This window comes from Aptenodytes forsteri, unplaced genomic scaffold (genome assembly GCF_000699145.1).
Source record: "Aptenodytes forsteri isolate BGI_AS27 unplaced genomic scaffold, ASM69914v1 Scaffold369, whole genome shotgun sequence".
In the NCBI taxonomy this organism is placed as follows: Eukaryota; Metazoa; Chordata; class Aves; order Sphenisciformes; family Spheniscidae; genus Aptenodytes; species Aptenodytes forsteri.
In genome coordinates this window covers 351,858-369,700 of record NW_008794965.1, presented here as the reverse complement: position 1 = coordinate 369,700, position 17,843 = coordinate 351,858, and the positions used below count along the sequence as shown (strand labels likewise).

The 17,843-nt window shown below is 50.1% G+C and overlaps 2 protein-coding genes across 2 annotated transcripts in view; both read left to right on the top strand.

The window, feature by feature from the left end:
- Positions 1-11,713, top strand: part of TOP1 (topoisomerase (DNA) I) — a 45,404-nt gene extending 33,691 nt beyond the window's left edge. The window contains exons 11-20 of the mRNA XM_019471073.1: positions 695-882; positions 1,518-1,662; positions 2,726-2,869; positions 3,885-4,070; positions 5,803-5,871; positions 6,567-6,681; positions 7,423-7,550; positions 8,676-8,770; positions 9,755-9,904; positions 10,310-11,713. Of these exons, the coding sequence (XP_019326618.1) occupies positions 695-882; positions 1,518-1,662; positions 2,726-2,869; positions 3,885-4,070; positions 5,803-5,871; positions 6,567-6,681; positions 7,423-7,550; positions 8,676-8,770; positions 9,755-9,904; positions 10,310-10,412 (1,323 nt within the window). The 3' untranslated portion in view covers positions 10,413-11,713. The remainder of the gene's footprint in view (positions 1-694; positions 883-1,517; positions 1,663-2,725; positions 2,870-3,884; positions 4,071-5,802; positions 5,872-6,566; positions 6,682-7,422; positions 7,551-8,675; positions 8,771-9,754; positions 9,905-10,309) is intronic.
- A 3,971-nt stretch (positions 11,714-15,684) lies between these two features.
- Positions 15,685-17,843, top strand: part of PLCG1 (phospholipase C gamma 1) — a 53,811-nt gene continuing 51,652 nt past the window's right edge. Inside the window, exon 1 of the mRNA XM_009275543.2 lies at positions 15,685-15,691. Coding sequence (XP_009273818.1) covers positions 15,685-15,691 — 7 coding nt within the window. The remainder of the gene's footprint in view (positions 15,692-17,843) is intronic.

Genomic DNA, 17,843 nt, shown 5'->3' with positions numbered 1-17,843 from the left:
GCAGAAGTGGCTTTTTCTGTTAGTTTCTTAGCTGGCGCACCAGTGCTGTCTATGGGTCAGATATTTTATTTTGGCCTGCAGTGTTGTTATTTTTCCTTCCATATAATTAGAGTTCAAGCACAGAAGTATGCAGTGAAGTCTCAGCACATTTTTACTTAGGAGACTGTGTTCTACTTATGAGACCATTTGCTGACACAGGCTTGACATGCGGCAGACTGGAGACATTCCTCTGCCTACTTTCCGATGCTGAGTTCAAACACAGAAGTCTGAGTTTTTATACATAAACAGCAAGATGTAAAGTCTGGTGGATGTCAAATGCTGAATATAGACTATAAAGCAGCAGTACTGTGCTGGGGCTGCCCTTGTAGCTGTGGTATGTAGATAGTGGTAAATGCCTCTGTTGTAGCTGTCTTCACCAGCCCTAATCTGTTTCCCTCAAATACAAGTTTTAAGAGAGTTTTCGCACATTCTTTCCCATTCTCCGGTTTGTTTGTGCTGCTTGCATTTTATGAACGCTTTTCTGAACAGTCTGCTGCTCTGTGTGTTGATACAGCACTTGGCATGGCGGGGAGCTGGTTTTGAGTTGGGTCTTCAGTATTAGTGTGGTGCAAATATCGAAATTTTTTAAGTCTTGGCATTTAGAGATGTGTGGTGCTGGGTATGCCATATCATCTTTGCTTTTGGCTTCTTCCAGAAAATCAAAGAGGAGAATGAGCGGCTATTGAAGGAATATGGTTACTGCGTGATGGACAACCACAAGGAGAGGATTGCCAACTTTAAGATTGAACCCCCAGGTCTCTTCCGAGGTCGTGGGAACCATCCCAAAATGGGCATGTTGAAGAGACGCATCATGCCAGAAGACATCATCATTAACTGCAGCAAGTGAGCACTGGGTGCTTCACATCTTGGCTTTCCTTTCTAGATAGGACAGCTTCTTTTTTAAAATCCTGTATAGGTTGATATTCAAGCATGTAGAAATACGCATGCTGCTCATCTTACATGGATAAGAAACTGAGTCATACAAGCAAAGACTGAACAAGGCTATCACGGGTTTCATGTAGAACTTTGTCAACATATTTTCTTCCTCATGCCTACAGCCTACATCTGCCTAAACAGTCTTTCCTGCTAGTATTGCCAGAAATTAATTTTCTTCTAGGTAGGTTGCCCTACTTTGTCTTCCTTGATGTCGAAGGCTAAGGTTTGGTGGGCTTCTCTTCAGCCTTGTTCTGATAAGTGTCCACACTATTGCAGTGTCCACAAGTCAAAGCTGGTCCTAGCAATGTGTGTTCTCACCTATAGAATAATTCTTCAGCAGATACATATTGATAGCAGTTACATTTCTGATCTTTGTTCGCTTTGATTCACTTGACTTCCTGCTTGTGGAAATATGTAGTTATGTTGCCTCAGTTTCTTTCCCTGTGCTTTCTTTGTGTGATGGTATTCATTACTTTCTCTATTTTAATGCTGTGGAAGTCTTTTTAAATAGTTTTTATTTGCTGTTTTGTAATTCTCTGCAGGGATTCCAAGATCCCTCCCCCTCCACCAGGACACAAATGGAAGGAGGTCCGGCATGATAACAAGGTGACCTGGCTGGTGTCATGGACTGAGAACATCCAAGGCTCTATCAAATACATCATGTTGAACCCTAGCTCAAGAATTAAGGTAAAGATCTAGTTAAAAAAACCCCCACAATCTTATTGGTCATGTCTCCAAGAAGCAAACGTAGCTGTTGGCTAGGAGAGAGATAAGAAGTAAAGCTGTCTTGCTATTTCATCCTACACTGATTGAAAAATATAGGAAAGTTTCTGTGCCTCTGTTCCCCTTGAAATAAAGAATACAATTGCTGCACAGGAGAGCAGATGAAATCTGGAAAATATCTATTGAAAAGCATCACTGTGTCATTCCTAGTAGGAATCCTTTACTTTGTGTAAACCTAAAAGGAAGCAAATTATCAGACTTGCTCTGGTGGATATTTTATCTGCTTTTGGCCCTAACTTCCCCTGCCTGATCACGTAGTGAAGTTCTAACCATGGGTTGCTAATTAGTCAATTGTAAAATTAAAAACACGGCCAGGCTACTGGCTGAGAAGGCTGGTAAGGAGCTCACGACTGAAGGAAAACAAACCCTGCTGTGGGAGCAAATAACCAGTCAACAAATCAATTCCATAAAAGCAATGATAATCCTGTTGAAAGATAAGTAGCCGTCAGTTTCCGGGGGTAGGATTTAAGTTCTTCTCATTAAGTCTTCTTCTAAGAGATTTTTTTCCTGGATTGGAAACCAAGGAGTTTGTCCTACAAATGTAGGGAAAAATCTCTGTTCCTTGTGAATTCAAGCCCTGTTTTTGCCATGGCTTGAATGTATAATAATGAAGATGAACTGTTGATATTGCTTTTACGTTTTATGGGTGTTTAATTACACAGCTGAAAACATAAGTGTCATCTGAATAAAGCAGAGGAAACCATTTATATGTTGAGAAGTATGGAAGATATAGTATCTTTTGTGTCTTTATAGTTGCTTCCATGGAAGTGTTTAATATCGTGGAAATCTGAATTACCTACAGCTGCATGGCAGCATAGTTTGAAGCTGAGCTGTTCAGCAGCAAAATCACAGTGCTTTTGTACAGTGAGACCATTTGCCACACAGACTTGCAAAGCCTTGAGATGCAGATTGGAACTGCTCCTTTGCCTGCTTTCTGATGCTGACTCTATTCCAACTTTCTCTGCAGGGTGAGAAGGACTGGCAGAAGTATGAGACAGCTCGGAGGTTGAAGAAATGCGTAGATAAAATCCGAAATCAATATCGAGAAGACTGGAAATCCAAAGAGATGAAAGTACGGCAGAGGGCTGTGGCGCTGTACTTCATTGATAAAGTAAGGCTCGTTCCCCAGCACACTCCTCTTACCTTTCCTGTCCTGCTGGGAATACTCAAGAATGCTGTGTTGTCTGTTCCTGAGGCAGAATTGACCCCAGTTACTAAGGTATCCTGAGACTTCCTGGTGGGCAGGCTCCCGTCTCCTTTTCCTTCCCATTACCTGGAATCCAGAGCAATAAACTATTGTACTGAACATGGCTATTTCAGGCAGCATTGTTTTAGTTCAGGCAAAATTCACAGTCTGGTTCCAGAATCGCCCAGTTGGATTACTGGGAAGTTTGTGTGGGCCTTTTGTCTCCAGCTGTTTCAGTTTTCCTCCTGGGAATTTCTGCTGGTTTGTAACCTCTTTAGTTTGAGGTCACAGTCGTGAGGTTTCATAATTATGCTAATTTTTTCACCACAGCGTAAAGAAAACTGCAGTTGTATTAATGCATTTAAAGCTACTTAAAAGCAGTTGCCCTGGTAGCGTATGGTGTCTTGACCAACTAAATTAACGGGTTTTGTTCAAAATGGTTTGGTGTAAACCAGGGAACTTTGATTTCAATAATTGTGGTTTCATATGAACGCTGAATGATTTTCTTCAAAAATCAGAAATTGGTTTAGCCAGTACTGTTAAAACACATTTTTAATGCAGCCAAATGTAGCCTTTAGATTATTTATATAACCCAAAGTGTCCTATATGCTATTTAAAGTGTATTTATTTAGTGTGCAGTGAAGAGGTAGGATCATAGAGGATGAGCAACTGAACGTCATGATTTTGTATCAGGTTGAGTTCACATGGAAGTCAGTCTGATTTTTAAAAAATATCAAACGTTTTGAAATGGATTTCCATTAGACAGAACTGTCTTAGTTTGAGTTACAAGTGTCAATTTGATACACTCAAATGCATTTTCTCCCTTTCTCTTCTCCTATGGACACTGCTGATTCTAGACCAGTGTCTGAAAATTTCCAGCATCTATACATTACTGGGATGGTTTGAAATGCTTACCTCTCTTGTCTTGATAAAAATGTAGCTTGCCCTGAGAGCTGGTAATGAAAAAGAAGAAGGAGAGACAGCTGACACCGTGGGCTGCTGCTCTCTGAGAGTAGAACATATCAAGCTGCATCCTGAACTGGATGGCCAGGAATACGTGGTTGAGTTCGACTTCCTCGGCAAAGACTCTATCCGATACTACAACAAAGTCCCTGTTGAGAAGAGGGTAAGGCATCTGCACAAACACATACGCAGACTGAATTGCAGAAAAATGTGGTCAACGCAGTTTTGATGGCAATAACAAGGTACTTTGTCACTGGTCAGATACCTAGCCAGAAAATAAGTCAGTGAATGTTCTTCCCTTTTTATTGGCAGTGCCATGGAAGATAAGGCTGCTGGTGGTGTGACATAACCCAGCAGATGAGATATTTCTTACTGCTCTTCCCTGTGGTCTCAGTGTCAAGAGTTGGCATAACATAACTGTAACAGCTACATTAGATGAGTTTCTGGAGTCTCATTCTGGTCAGCAGAGTTGGTTTTGTCACCTGTAGAGTTCTAGGCCCGTATGACAAGTAATAGCATAAAAGGTTCTGAAATACAATGCTGGACGGCACTGTTAGAGTAGCAGTTCGACTTGGGCTTTCATGGTACTAGCTTCTCTGTCACAGTGGTTTTGTTCATGTTGGAGCTGAGCCCTCACTGAGGTAGGTCTTGATCTTGGGTGCTCCAGAGCATACAGAGTAGGTGCACTGATACTTCTGGTCTATGAACCTGGGTATCTACCAACCAAGATTTCTTTCCTAGGCCATGTTAATTCCTTTATTTCTTTGTCGTCCACCAGTTTCAAATCTGCTGTGATCTTGACCTCATTCCAGAATAAATCCCCATCCAGCAATGTGAACCTGGAGGGCACTATCCAAAAAGACTTTTGGTTTTGTGGGTGTAACAGCTTTGCATCTGGCCCACAGCTCTGCAGTCAGCACAGTATGTTAGATACCACACGTATAACACTGTGGTAACTGTAACAACAATCGGCAGTAAATGTTGGCCTCTTGGGGAGCAAAACAACTGAAAAAAACAAACTATGGCTGCTATAGAAATGAGCACGTGCTGGCATTCTTACTTCCTTGTTTAAAGAAGAACACATTTTTCCTGTTTAAATTTATTCGTGTTGGTATCTCTTGGTGTCTCTTCTTCAGTGCTTACAATGGGGAATTGGTTATTGCGGAACTAGCAATCTTTGTATATTAGGTGTCTATAGAAGAAGAATGTGTGTTGTTGAGAAGTTGGGAACTGGGGATTTGGAGCACGCAGAGCTGGTCTCTGTGTAATCAAAGGTGCTTTGATTATTCTCCCTACCCCAATGAGACTTGTTTGGTATGGAACTGTATGAAACATTTAATGCAACAATGAGAAGGGTTGGGTTTTGGTAGCTTCACTCCATGGGAAATGGCTCAGGGGTCTCTTTGGCTGGAGTAATGATGGAGAGTAAGGGGAAGGGGGTAGCTTTGGGGTCTCTTTCTCTGTTAGGCAGCTAAGCCAGAGCAGAATCAGGTCTCCTGCAATCTTGATCTAAAGGATGAGGACAAGGGGCATTGAATGCTCAGGACTCCTGTTGCTGGGGAGGAACCTTCAGCACAAGCATTGTATTGAGAGATGGGTCTTTGCCTCTCTGTTAGGCAGCTAAGCCAGAGCAGAATCAGGTCTCCTGCAATCTTGATCTAAAGGATGAGGACAAGGGGCATTGAATGCTCAGGACTCCTGTTGCTGGGGAGGAACCTTCAGCACAAGCGTTGTATTGAGAGATGGGTCTTTGCAGGGAAGTAACATCCAGCATCGTCACTGTTGCCTGAAAACAGTTTAAGTGGCTCCCTGGCAGTGTTGCTTCCTTATGTATTACTGCTACCCAGTGCTGTCTGGTCTGTCTGCCTGAAGTTACCGGTTTTCTTTTCCTGCAGGTGTTTAAGAATCTTCAGCTGTTCATGGAGAACAAGCAGCCTGAGGATGACCTCTTTGACCGCCTCAATGTAAGCACGTAGTTAATGGTGAGGGATGGTGGTAGAGCACCATGAACAGGCTCACTCTGCACCAGGCAATAACGGCTGCTCTGCTCCAGAAATGGTTTCAGTGGCAATTTTCTTCCAGAGCTGGCCTGAGCGGCCTAAAAGCAGTGAGAGTCTGTCTCAATCTGGTATCTGTATTGTCAACTGTGCCCACAGGTTCCTGAAGCGATGGGCTTTGGTCCTGGTGAGCCTGTCTGGCTCTGACTTGGGGAGGTTTTTTCAGAGTTCAGAGAAGATGGTTGTGTGAGGTGACAGATTTTCAGATGCCATCCCCATTTGCACATTTGGCTCTATGGGAGCACTGTGGTGGTTCAGGCACCTTCCCTGGGATGGGACAGGCACATTTCTACCTGTTGGGAACCAAAACCTCCACACTGAAGAAAACTTTTTTGGCCACTCGTGGTACTTGATACCAGTCTAATATTTCTTGGCTCTTTGATCACTTTTCTGGTGGTTTCAGTAATGTTGTGGCCATTCTGTTGTGGTAAGTCACTTTTCTGGTGGTTTCAGTAATGTTGTAATGTTGTGGCCATTCTGTTGTCTGAGTACACTAGGCTTCAGCCATGAGCTGCGTGTCTTCGTAAGCCATGTGTCCAGAGATTTCACAAATCCTGTGGTCAATTCTAGTGCTAACTGTTATCTCCTTTCTGCTTCCTTAGACCAGTATCTTAAATAAACACCTTCAAGACCTTATGGAGGGACTGACAGCCAAGGTATTCCGTACTTACAATGCCTCCATCACGCTACAGCAGCAGCTCAAGGAGCTCACTAATCGTAAGTCTTGTCCTTGAAACTGTGAGGGGAACAGATCTTATCCTACAATACAGACCTGGCTTCCTTGGCTTAGCCACAGGTCTTGTATCTGTACACCACTTCCTTGTTGCAGTTCTCCTAGTGCAAATGTCAGACAGCTGAGGTCTGACCAAAAATCGGCTGCCAGACAATCTTTTAGGGTAGTTGAGCAGCCCAGCACTGGGGCAGGGCAGAGCTGGCTTGTGAGCACACCAAGGTGTGCCTGCTAGTTTATGCCTGTCCTTTTCCAAATCTCTTACTTGCTTTCTGTTAATTGTAAAGTGCTATAGGTGGCAGGCAAGGCAGATGCATCTGTGACAGCCCCACATTTCTTGACTGCTCATTCACAACCTCTCTGTCAAGCACTGCTATCTAGCACTTTAACAACTTTACAAAGTGGGCACGTTGGATCTGTGAAGCCCAACAGTGCCTTGAGCAGTATGGTCCTGCTGTCCTCTGCTCTGAGCATGGATGTGCTTCTCCTCTCTTGAGTGGCAAATGGTGTCTGTTGCTATTGAAGAAACCATCCCAGAAAGAGTTAGGGCCCGGGATGGAAGTGGTCAGGCTCTTACAACTGTAATTAGAGTACGGAGTGGAGACTGGCCCGTCAGAGGGGAAGGTCAGTTCTGCAGTGACTCTGAGCTTGCAGAGTCAGTGGGACACTGGCTGGGGCTGCACAGCCCTGGAGAACCCACTTGTTCACCACTTTCTTGTACTTTGCAGCGGACGACAACATCCCAGCGAAGATCCTTTCCTATAACCGTGCCAACAGAGCGGTTGCCATCTTGTGTAACCACCAGAGGGCTCCGCCGAAGACCTTTGAGAAGTCCATGATGAACCTGCAGAGCAAGGTACCCCCACCCTTGCCCAGCTCTTGGGTTGGGGCAGGGCTCCAAGTGCTGCATCTCAAGAATCACGTTTCCTTTCACTTGGGGTGAAACAGAAGCAGAGCCTGCTTTTCCCTGTCAGGAGTTGGCTAGTGCTGCCTCAGAGATGGCCCTGCTTGGAGAGGACTAGTGAGCTGAAAGGGACACCTTTCAGTCTGAGTCGTCTTTTACTTGTAAAGACCAAGACCAGACCCTTTTTATCTGCCCTTCATCCCATACCTATGTGTTCTGCTGCCATTGAAACTTCAGAGCAGCAGTCTCTAGCTCTGATTCATGTCCCCTAAAGAACCCAGGGTGGGCATCCACTCCTGTTGCATGAATCCCAGGCCACTGTCAGTGCAGGCTGTGTACATGGTACATTATGCCCCTCTGACTTGACCTCTTCCTTTGCAGATTGTTTCTGGTGAAGGCCATGAGGTCCAAAGGGGTTAGGTCTGTTCCTGGTCTGGCTTTAGAATAACCTTCACAATAAGGACTTCTGGTTTGGCACTGCAGTGTCCCCTGCTTCTGTAACACCTAACATGGCTGCCTTCACCCTAGATCTTAGAGCTTGGGGGATGTTTAAGGGGAATAGTTGAACAGGGGCTGCAAAATGCTAAATCTCCCTGAATCCTAAACTTACTGGAGAAGAACTGCCTGCAGCCTTAACAGCTTTCAGCCTGTAGGATTTGGGGCAAGAACTGATTCCTGCTGAGGGAACAGGGATCATCCTTCCGTGTTATCATCACAGAGTTGGTACTGGCGGGATACGGTGGAGGCGGACAAGCTGCCTGGAGGGGCTGTTGGCCAGTCCCAGGCCGAGCCAATTCATTCTCCTGCTTGGTTGTAGCTGTGTGAGAAAGCTCCCAGCACCACCTTGTCTTTGGAAATGAGTGGGGCCCTATTTTCTGAGGGGAATATTTTGCCACACTAGGCTTTGCAGCAAACTGAAAGGCCAATGGCTTAATTGTTCTGCAGAAGCAGGTCTGAGCACTGGTAGATTCTGAACGTGGTCACAAACTTAATCCCTGGGTCATGCTGCCCAGGGGTGACTGCCACAGTTGTCAGCAGCTTGTTCACAGTGCTGCCATCTGGTTTTGCCTCTCCTAGATTGATGCCAAGAAGGAGCAGTTAGCTGATGCCAGGAGAGAACTGAAAAGCGCCAAAGCTGATGCCAAGGTCCGGAGGGATGAAAAGTCTAAAAAGTAAGGCTGGTGTTACGAGGCTGTGCAATGCTCCCAGCACTCTCAGTTCCAAATGGGTCCTTCACCCTTTGTTCTGTTTCCCCAGCCTGTGATCTGGGAAGACTTCCTCAGGCTTTCTTGTCCCCTCTTCAGTCTGTGCATGATGAAATGGCCTTCAAGCTGAGGACTGCAGGGTGATCTGACACTGCAGTTCCCAATGAGGGTGGTGAAACACTGGAACAGGTTGCCCAGAGAGGTGGTGGATGCCCCATCCCTGGAAACATTCAAGGTCAGGTTGGACGGGGCTCTGAGAAACCTGATCTAATTGAAGATGTCCCTGCCCACAGCAGGGGGGTTGGACTAGATGACCTTTAGAGGTCCCTTCCAACCCAGACTATTCTATGATTCTATGTGGCCACTAGCATTAGTCTCTTCTGTGTCACCCCTCTGAGCTGAGCACCAGCCAGTGCTCAACCACCCTGCTGCCCGGGACCAAGCAGAGCAATGGATCCAGTGTGCAGCATTGCCATCTTAATGGGGAGCCAGGAGTTAACGCAATTGCACATGCACTTTTCTGGGTTCTGCTCTGCTCTGTTGGAAGCCTGCGGTGCAGATGATGTACTCAGGACTCTGTGTGGGCTCTGCAGAATAGCCACAGGGGTGCTGAGTTAAGGGAGCTCTGAGGGCAGAACCACAGCATGACTATTACAGAGGGATAGATGGGCTGGTTTTAAAGTGGCTGTAGCATCAGTACAGTTCAGGCTGTTGCTTCCAACCCTTTAAAACAAAACTGCTGCTTAAGATTTCTGCTCTGCCTCTTTGAAAATGTCAGTTCTTAATTGCATGTGCTGAGTGTTTTATGTCACAATCTGTGCTGACACAGCTGCCCTTTGTGGCTGGTGGCATTGCTTACCTGAGCAGAGTCCCTTTGGGTTCCCACAGTGCTGCCATCTCAAGCCCAGCAGGGCATTAGGCATTAAATACTTTGATTCTTTCCCACCCCAGGACAGTGGAGAGCAAGAAGAAAGCAGTGCAGAGGATTGAGGAGCAACTGATGAAGCTGGAGGTTCAGGCTACAGATAGGGAGGAGAACAAGCAGATCGCTTTGGGCACCTCCAAACTCAACTATCTGGATCCCAGGATCTCTGTTGCTTGGTAAGCATCTGCCTGGGGTGTGCTGGAAGGAACCACCCCTTCACTTGCGTCTTGTCCCCACAGTTGGTAGACAAGGGCTGTGGCTGAGAGCAGTGCCCCTGTGCTGCCAGAGACGTCTGTCTCTGTGGCTTTCCCTTATATCTTCAAATGGTTTCAGGAAGTTACAAAAGAGTCTCTTGAGGCAAGTGTAACATGCCAGCCAAAGCCAGCACCGCGCTGGGAGGTGATGGGTCGGAGAACCTGCGGGGTCTAGCACCGGGAGACCGGTCGTGCTCAGCTGGGTGGCGTGTCTTGTAACGGAGCAGAGCTAGGAAGGTGCCAGGGGGGAGCAGGGCAGGTCCGCTGCACAGTGAGGGGTTGAGTGCTGGTGCTGTGTTGTCTCTAACACTGTCTCCTTTTCTGCAGGTGTAAGAAGTGGGGAATTCCTATAGAGAAGATTTATAACAAAACCCAACGAGAGAAATTTGCCTGGGCTATCGACATGGCAGAGGAAGACTATGAGTTTTAACCTGTTTTTAATGAGCTGAATTTTATGGGAAAAAAAGGGGGAGTAGCCTGGTTTTTAGGGAGATTGATAAACTGTGAGCCTTACTTGTCCTTGGATGCTGGGGAAGGGGGAGGAAAGGGGCAAGTGAGCATCAGATAAAACAGCCAACATCTTGCAGAACGCATAACCTGGAAATATCCTAAAGGAGCTGAGCCAGTTGTCCTATGGACAACTTATTTAAAAATGTTTCAGAGATCCAAATTCTAGCTGTCTGGTTTGTGTGGTTTTTCTCTTGAGGCAGGGCAAGTGGATGGGGGATTTGTCAACCTTCCGCCAGGCAAATTCACCATCACACTGAGAGCGTGGGAATCTTTAGCTACTGTATACAAAATCCAATTATATTGGTGCGTTTTTACAGTTAGGGTTTTGCAATAACTTCTATATTTTAATAGAAAATGGACTCCTTAACCCCTGCCCTTCCCCTCCCCCTCCCGCCCCATTTCAGAATTTAACAAATAAAACAAAATTTAAGAAACCCAACGCACCTGTTACAGCTGTCACTATAGTCATGGAAATACCCAAATCTTTTTTAATTTGTCACTTGAAACAGTCATGGCATTGGAACATGAATTACAAATATCCACCACATTTTGTTCAGAGCAAAGCGCGATGGGAAATCGGCCTCCTGACTTGAGTGTTCCTTTTTTAAATGTGAATTTTTATTTCTTTTAATTATTTTAAAATATTTAAACAGGTTTCTTTTCTTCTTGATCTTAAAGATCGTGTAGATTTGGGGAGTGGGTGGGGGGAGGGGGGCGTGTGATGGGGAGATGCGTGTGGAATTTGAGGACAAGTGAAATTGGCAACAAGTGACATTCCCATCACCCTTTGTTCTGAACATGCTCTGTACACTTCAAGAATATCTACTTTTTAGGTTTGTCAGACTGTTTTACCCCCCTTTTTTTCTAAGCCCCACTCCCCTCTTTTACTTGAAAGATTTTATTGTGTAAAAAGAAGTTTCACAGGTCAATAAATTTCGAGGGAAATGAGCATCGGTCCAAAAAGGAAAATAATCAAGATTTTAGGGCTTTTATTTTTTCTTTTGTAATTGTGTAAAAAAATTTTAAAAAATTAAAAAGCAGAATTTTAATGTGAAACCTTTTTTTGCTATAATCATTAGTTTTAGAGGCATTGTTAGCGTAGTGTGTGTGCGAAGACCATTTCCTGCAGCCTTTCCTCAACAAGTATCTTCTATTTTTATCATGAATTCCCTTTTAATCAACTGTAGGTTATTTAAAATAAATTCCTACAACTTAACTGAGTGTTGGCGTCTGCGTGTTCTTTCACCTCGGGCCCTGGGCCGTGAGGTCCCCTAGGTCGGGGGGGAAGATGGTGGGCCTGGCACCACCTTGTTTGTGCGGCCCCCCCGTACAGCAGGCACTGCCTCCGTAGCGAGATGCTTGAGCCTTTCTCATTCGAACAGGGCTGTGCAGAGGACGTTGAGGCCGTGGCAGGGGCCGGCTGGGCTGGGATTGAGCCAGCAGTTGTCTTTTCATCAGGGGTGAGCTGAGAGGGTGTGGGTTCGTAATGATGCCAGGGATCTGAAATGAAGCACCTGGCCGCGGCTGGCTTTTGGAAGGGATAATGCTTTCCACAGCTGCTAATGTTGCCCTAATGTTTGGAGTAACTGTCGTTGCTGCTTGCTTGTGTTGAGTTGTGGTGGCTCGGTGGTCTGTGATAGGTCGGGGTGGTCACAATAACCAGACCCTCGATGGGTGAAGGAGTTGGTCCTACAGCATCACAGCGTGGGGTGTTTTGGAGCCCTTGTTAGGGGCACAGAGAGCTGACCAGGCTGTCCCGCGAGCCTGCGATCCTGCTGCTTGCTCATGAGCTCGTGTTAATGCCGGGGCTTGAGGTGGTCCATCAGCTCGCCTGGTTCCCAGATCCTTCATCTGTGCTCCCCGCGTGGCAGTGTGCTTGTCTTTAATGCCGGGGCTTGAGGTGGTCCATCAGCTCGCCTGGTTCCCAGATCCTTCATCTGTGCTCCCCGCGTGGCAGTGTGCTTGGCCGGGTTGGTTTGTGTACCCCCAGGGGAAACTGCCTTGAATATGATGTGTTTAAATAGCAGCAGCCCGACTGTCCAAGCTCTTTGTGCACAGAGCTGCCCGGTTCCTGTTCCCAACCCCAGCAGGAATTGCCTGAAGGTATTTTGTTCCCTTTTAATAAGAAGCTGCTTGGTCCCTGTTGGAGCCCTGTCCATGTGCAGCCTGCACAGCAAGCCTAGGAGCCTGCCCTCACCCTGAGGCGTGGGGGTGCAGATGCCGGGTAAAGGTCCTTTGTGGGACTCGCTGGCATTTGTGACTTAGTGGGGACACGGGGAATGTGGCTTTGCAGTTGTATTTCCAAGCATCCTTGGAAGTGGAGGCCATTGCTTTAGTGAAATGGGAAGTGACCCGAGGCAGCAGGAGCGAGGAGCACAGCCAGGCTGACGTCTGGCAGGGAGAAGGGGTGGGATGGTGCTTGTTTGGGCCCGGGTGGGCCCTGTGGCAAGGTGGGTTTTCAGCTCGTGTTCCTTGAAAGAGGCTGCCTTTGTGGAGGGCCAGGGCACGCTGCAGCCGGGTGCGCCAGGAAGCACAGAGAAGGGAATCGTGTTTTGGGTTTTCCTTTACCCCATGTTGCTGATGGGAATGTTCTCTGCATCGATCTTCTGTGCCTGGGCTATAGTGTGTGCTCAGGAGCCTGGAAGACTTCTCCCATGTCCCTGCTCCAGCCGAAAGCAGGTTAATCGCAGCCCAGTGCTCGAGCTAGCGCAGCAAGGGTGCCTGTGGAGGAGAAGAGAGGAGCTGGGGCCACGGCAGGGCTGCTGGGGCTGGAGCTGCGTGCAGAGGGTGCTGCAGGGAAACAGGGCTGCTTTTGGGTGCTGAAGCACTGCTCAGCACAAGGAGCTGGAGGGTGGGGGGGTTGAGGGCAGGGGCTGGTCTCCCCTGTGCTGTACAGGCTGGGGGTACTCGGCTCCTGCTGGAGAGACAATGGACCCCAGGAGCTGGCAGTGCCTGCTGCTGGCAGAGGGGAGTCCTGCGTTCCTCCCACCCTGGGGAAGATGTGGCCTGTCACTGCCTTGCTCTGATCCTTCCTGCTTTACCCCTACCTGTCCAGTGGTCACCGTGTGTTTCCATGCAAGTGCACCTCAGCATCGGTTTGCTTTGCCCTCCCACGGGCTGTCTTCTCACCTGGTCCTGGGAAACCCCTGCCCCAGTGCGGCGGAGAGCAAGAGCAGCAGGATGTGGTGAGACCGGAGTTGCTCTTCCTGGTGTGGTTTCTCTGCGGCCTTTTATTAGCCCGCAGCCCTCTGAAGGGAGGAGGATGGAGTGAGAGCAGCACCCCCTCTCCTTCCCCTCGTGGCTGGGAAGGGCAGGAGGCTGGGCAGGGACACGGGCGATGAGGCTGATGGATGATCTCCTTGGCTCTAGAGGGCAGCCCAAGGCCTGGTGTCCTTGGGGAGCATGGAGCAGACACAGGCCCTGGCTCCTCCGCGAGCACCTCCCAGTCACCCTGATGCTGGGGCAGCACTTGCTGGGCTCCCAAACCCCACGAGGGTGGCTGCGGGGTCGGGCTCAGCCAGCGGCAGGAGCCCCTCAGCAGCCAGCCCCAAGCAGGGCTTCCTGCTGCCCGCTGCGATATTTTCAGGCGCTTTGTTGTGGCTGCAAAAACTCGCGGTTTGGCAGGAGTTACCGTTTGCTCTCTGGGGCCTTTCCAAGGTGAAGCGGAGAAAATGCCAGCAGAGAGGGAAAGGGGCTCATTGTGCTCCCGACCTGCCCGTGCCTGGAACAATGCAGCCTGTAAAAATATCCTTTCCATTTATACAGCCCTCCCTCCCCGTGTTCAGTCCTGGCCGAATTAAATTCCCATACCTTATGTTGCTGAGCAGGGGAACGTGCTTCTCCCCCTGCCCTGTTGAAAGCAGCCGGGAGGGGCGTGCTCCTGCAGAGGGGGATCCCCCACCCCAGCATCTCTGCCGGCAGATCCACCTTCTCCCTGGGCATGGCGGGGTGCCCCTGACCAGGCTGGGGGTTGTGGCTCTCGGGTTGTGTTCTGCCTGGAGGTGCGAGGCTGGGCTGATGTCCCAGGCTGGAGTGTGCTGTGCCTCTCCCTGTCAGTGGAAGGGAGAAGTATGTTGGTGCAAAACCAGCCCTTAAGAAGGCACTCGGCTCCCTGTGAACGCTGGGGAGCACGGGCACTCCCCCGCTGGCTCTGTCCTGGCCAGGGAGCTGAAGAGGATTTAATCTGTATTTTTGCCTGTGGCAGAGCCGAAGAGGATTTAATTTGTATTTTTGCCTGTGGCACAGCGGGGTCAGGACCACGCATCCTGCACTTCAGATGGAGAATTCCCAGATCCCGTTGACTCACTGTGCAAACAGAGAAATGACCGTGAAATGTGCCACATCCCGTTTTACATCCCACGACTGCAGCACCTGGTCCTCACCTGCCCCAGTGCCATCACCCCAGTACGGCTTTCCTGCCCCACAATAGGGCTCGCGTTTGGCAGCGAGGGAAACTGAGGCAGCGGGGACATGACCAGTGGAGGGGGCAAAATTTAGGTTGAAACTGGATCTTGTGCGTCGCGAGTCCATGGACAGGGCCCGATGGCCAAGGGGAGGCTGCAAACCCCGCTGGACGCAGCCCCATCCCCCTCGAAGTCTTACAGGATTCAGGGGTTGGAAATTGAAACCAGGTGAATTCAGGATATTAAAAAAGTGTGTGCTCCCCTAGTAACATCAGGGAGCAGGGACAGGGAACCTGGAGCTGCAGCGGGTTTCCCATCAGGTGCTGGTTTGTAATCCAGAGGGATCTTGCAATGCCTGGAAGGGGCAGGAGGCTGGCGGAGGGAGGCAGCCCTGCCCGCGGGCACGGCTTCGCCCCGGCTCCTCGGCGAGCGTGCTGCACGCGGCAGGCACCGCGCCAGCATCCGCAGCGTCTCTGCGGCCCCAGGCGGGTCTGCTTTCCATCCCCAGCAAAAAAACTGCCTTGCACTGCTCTGTGTCTGCTAACACCACCCTGGGGTTGGGGGGTAGCTTGGCACCGCGTTCCCTGTGGGTTTTCCAGATCCTGCTCCCTGCAGGACCAGGGGAAGCTCTTCCCCGATGGTGATTTTTCTCAGCCCGTGGGCTGGTTTCTCGTTTACCCACCCCAGGCAGCGCAGAACAGCCGGGACCGAATAAATAACCTGGAGCGGTGCATCTCTCCCAGGGACTGCAAGACCGCTTAGCGGTGCATCTCTCCCAGGGACTGCAAGATGCCGAGTACCGCTCGCTCGGATGAGGACTGGGCACCTCCTCTCAATGCGCAGTCCCCAGGGAGGGAGAGGGACGCGTCCATTCCCAGACACTGGTGTCAGAGGGATGCTGGGCTGTGGGGACCCCCCGCATTCACCCCTGGGGTGGCCTCAGGATTTTGTTTCCCTGGATTTTGCTCCCCAGCCCTTGAGCAAGGCCAGGGGCTGTCCTTAAACCGGAGGTCACCTGGCCGTTAGCCTGCTGCCTGTTCCTGGGCGGAGGATGCAGCTGCTCCATGAATCCCGCAGGATATGGGGGGTTTGGCACCCCACACTTTGGGGCTGTGGGGGCCCCGTAGGTGCTGGGACGAGCGCAGAGGGGAAAACCCCTGCTCCCAGAGGTGTTTGCAAGGGGAGACTTGCAAAGCCCACCCCCTCCACAGCTGTGTGATGAACATGATCCAGGGAATTTCTTCAAAAGCAAAATGTGTCTGACCCGCTGCGGACCAAAGGCAGGGTAGAGCGGGACCGGATAACGGGAATAGGATGGAAGTTTCCACTACCCTGAGGGGCCAGGGGCGATTGCCCGCAGCCTGGCCGGTACAGGAGCCGGGACCACCGAATGAGGCTGGCAGGCAGCAGACAGACAAAAGCGGTTTCGCATGCTGTCAAATTAAACTGAAATTCCTCGGCGTCGCAGCATCGCGGACACGGAGGGTTAATGCAAAGCTAAAAAGTGAGTAGTCAAACTCAGAGAAGAAAAAATATCCATCGGAGATACCTCATCACAACCACCTCCATGCCCTGGCCACCCAGGGCTCCGGGGCCGGGGAGACGCTGTGATGGGTGCTCTCTGTCAGCATGAACAGACGGCATTTGGGAGTGAGGGAGTTACCTTTTTTGTTTCTTCGATGACCACACTCCCTTCTCAGGTTTTGCCCTCAAAAACAAGGGTGTGCCCCTAATGCTCAACTATTTTAAGACCACTGGGAGCCGGCTGCTTCCTGCCGGTCCCGAGCGGGGCCATTACACAAGCACGGAGCCACTTCCCCGACGGGAGCAGCGGCGGCTCACCCCGGAGGGAGCAGGGGAGCGGGGCAGAGGGTCCCGCACCCATGGCTGTGGGCTCACCTGGCCGCCTCGGGGCTCCCACCGGCAGGCTCCCCACAGCTCTGCCTTAGCTGAGCAGGTCCCCAGCGTCCTGTCACCCCTTACAGTGCTGTCATACGCTGGTCATTTTTATAAGGGCAGGTTTAGGTTCTTATCCCCGTGTGTTTGTCCTTGCCTGTCTTTTTAACGCCCAGACATTGGGCAGGACCCTAAACACCCATGTGTGCGCTTGTGCATGTATGTACTTGTGTGTGTCCCTCTGAAGGCGGGTGGAGCAGTGGGACAGAGGGAGCTGCTCGCATTTGGGGTACACTCGGTGATGGGTGCCTCACTTAGCAAATGATGTCCCTTCCAGACCCACCCATGAGCTGGAGGGTGAGATAAGGGCTGCTCAGCCGTATGCTGCCTTGCCGTGGGCCTGCAAACACACATGCATACGTGTGTGTATGCTGCCTTGCCGTGGGCCTGCAAACACACGTGCATACGTGTGTGTATGTATGTGTGTGTATATATTGTATCCATACACATATATACAAATATCTATACATTTATCCACAGGGGTACATCCCCTCCAACCTGTCCCTGTGGGAAATCCCTGCCTGCGCTGCTCTCCTGCAGCAGGGCTGTGCTCGCCCTTGGGCAGGCCGGCTCCTGGCCGGCATCGCCTGCCAGGGTGGGCAATGCACCCGCCACCGCACCTCGGTGTTTGCACCGGACCGGGGACATGGTCCCCAGCCCAGGGCAGCCCAAGCACGCAGCCCGCCCTGGGGTGCCCTGGTGGGGAGGAGGGCACCGGGTGGCGGGGAGGAAGGCCAGCAGCGCAGAAAGGGAAATTGCAGGCTTTAACCACATGAATGGAGCAAACCACCCTGAAACGCTTCCCAATTCAACCGCTTATCCCCTCGCTAACCCCGCTTTTGTGTGGTCTCCTGCCGGGGCTGGAGAGCCTCCCGCGACCCCTGGCTCCCTACACATCCCCCGGGGATGGGATGCTGCCGGCCGCCCTGCAAACTACCTCCCGCTTCCCCTGCCAGCACGGGTCCGGCCGTGATTTACGGGGAGGAGGCGGC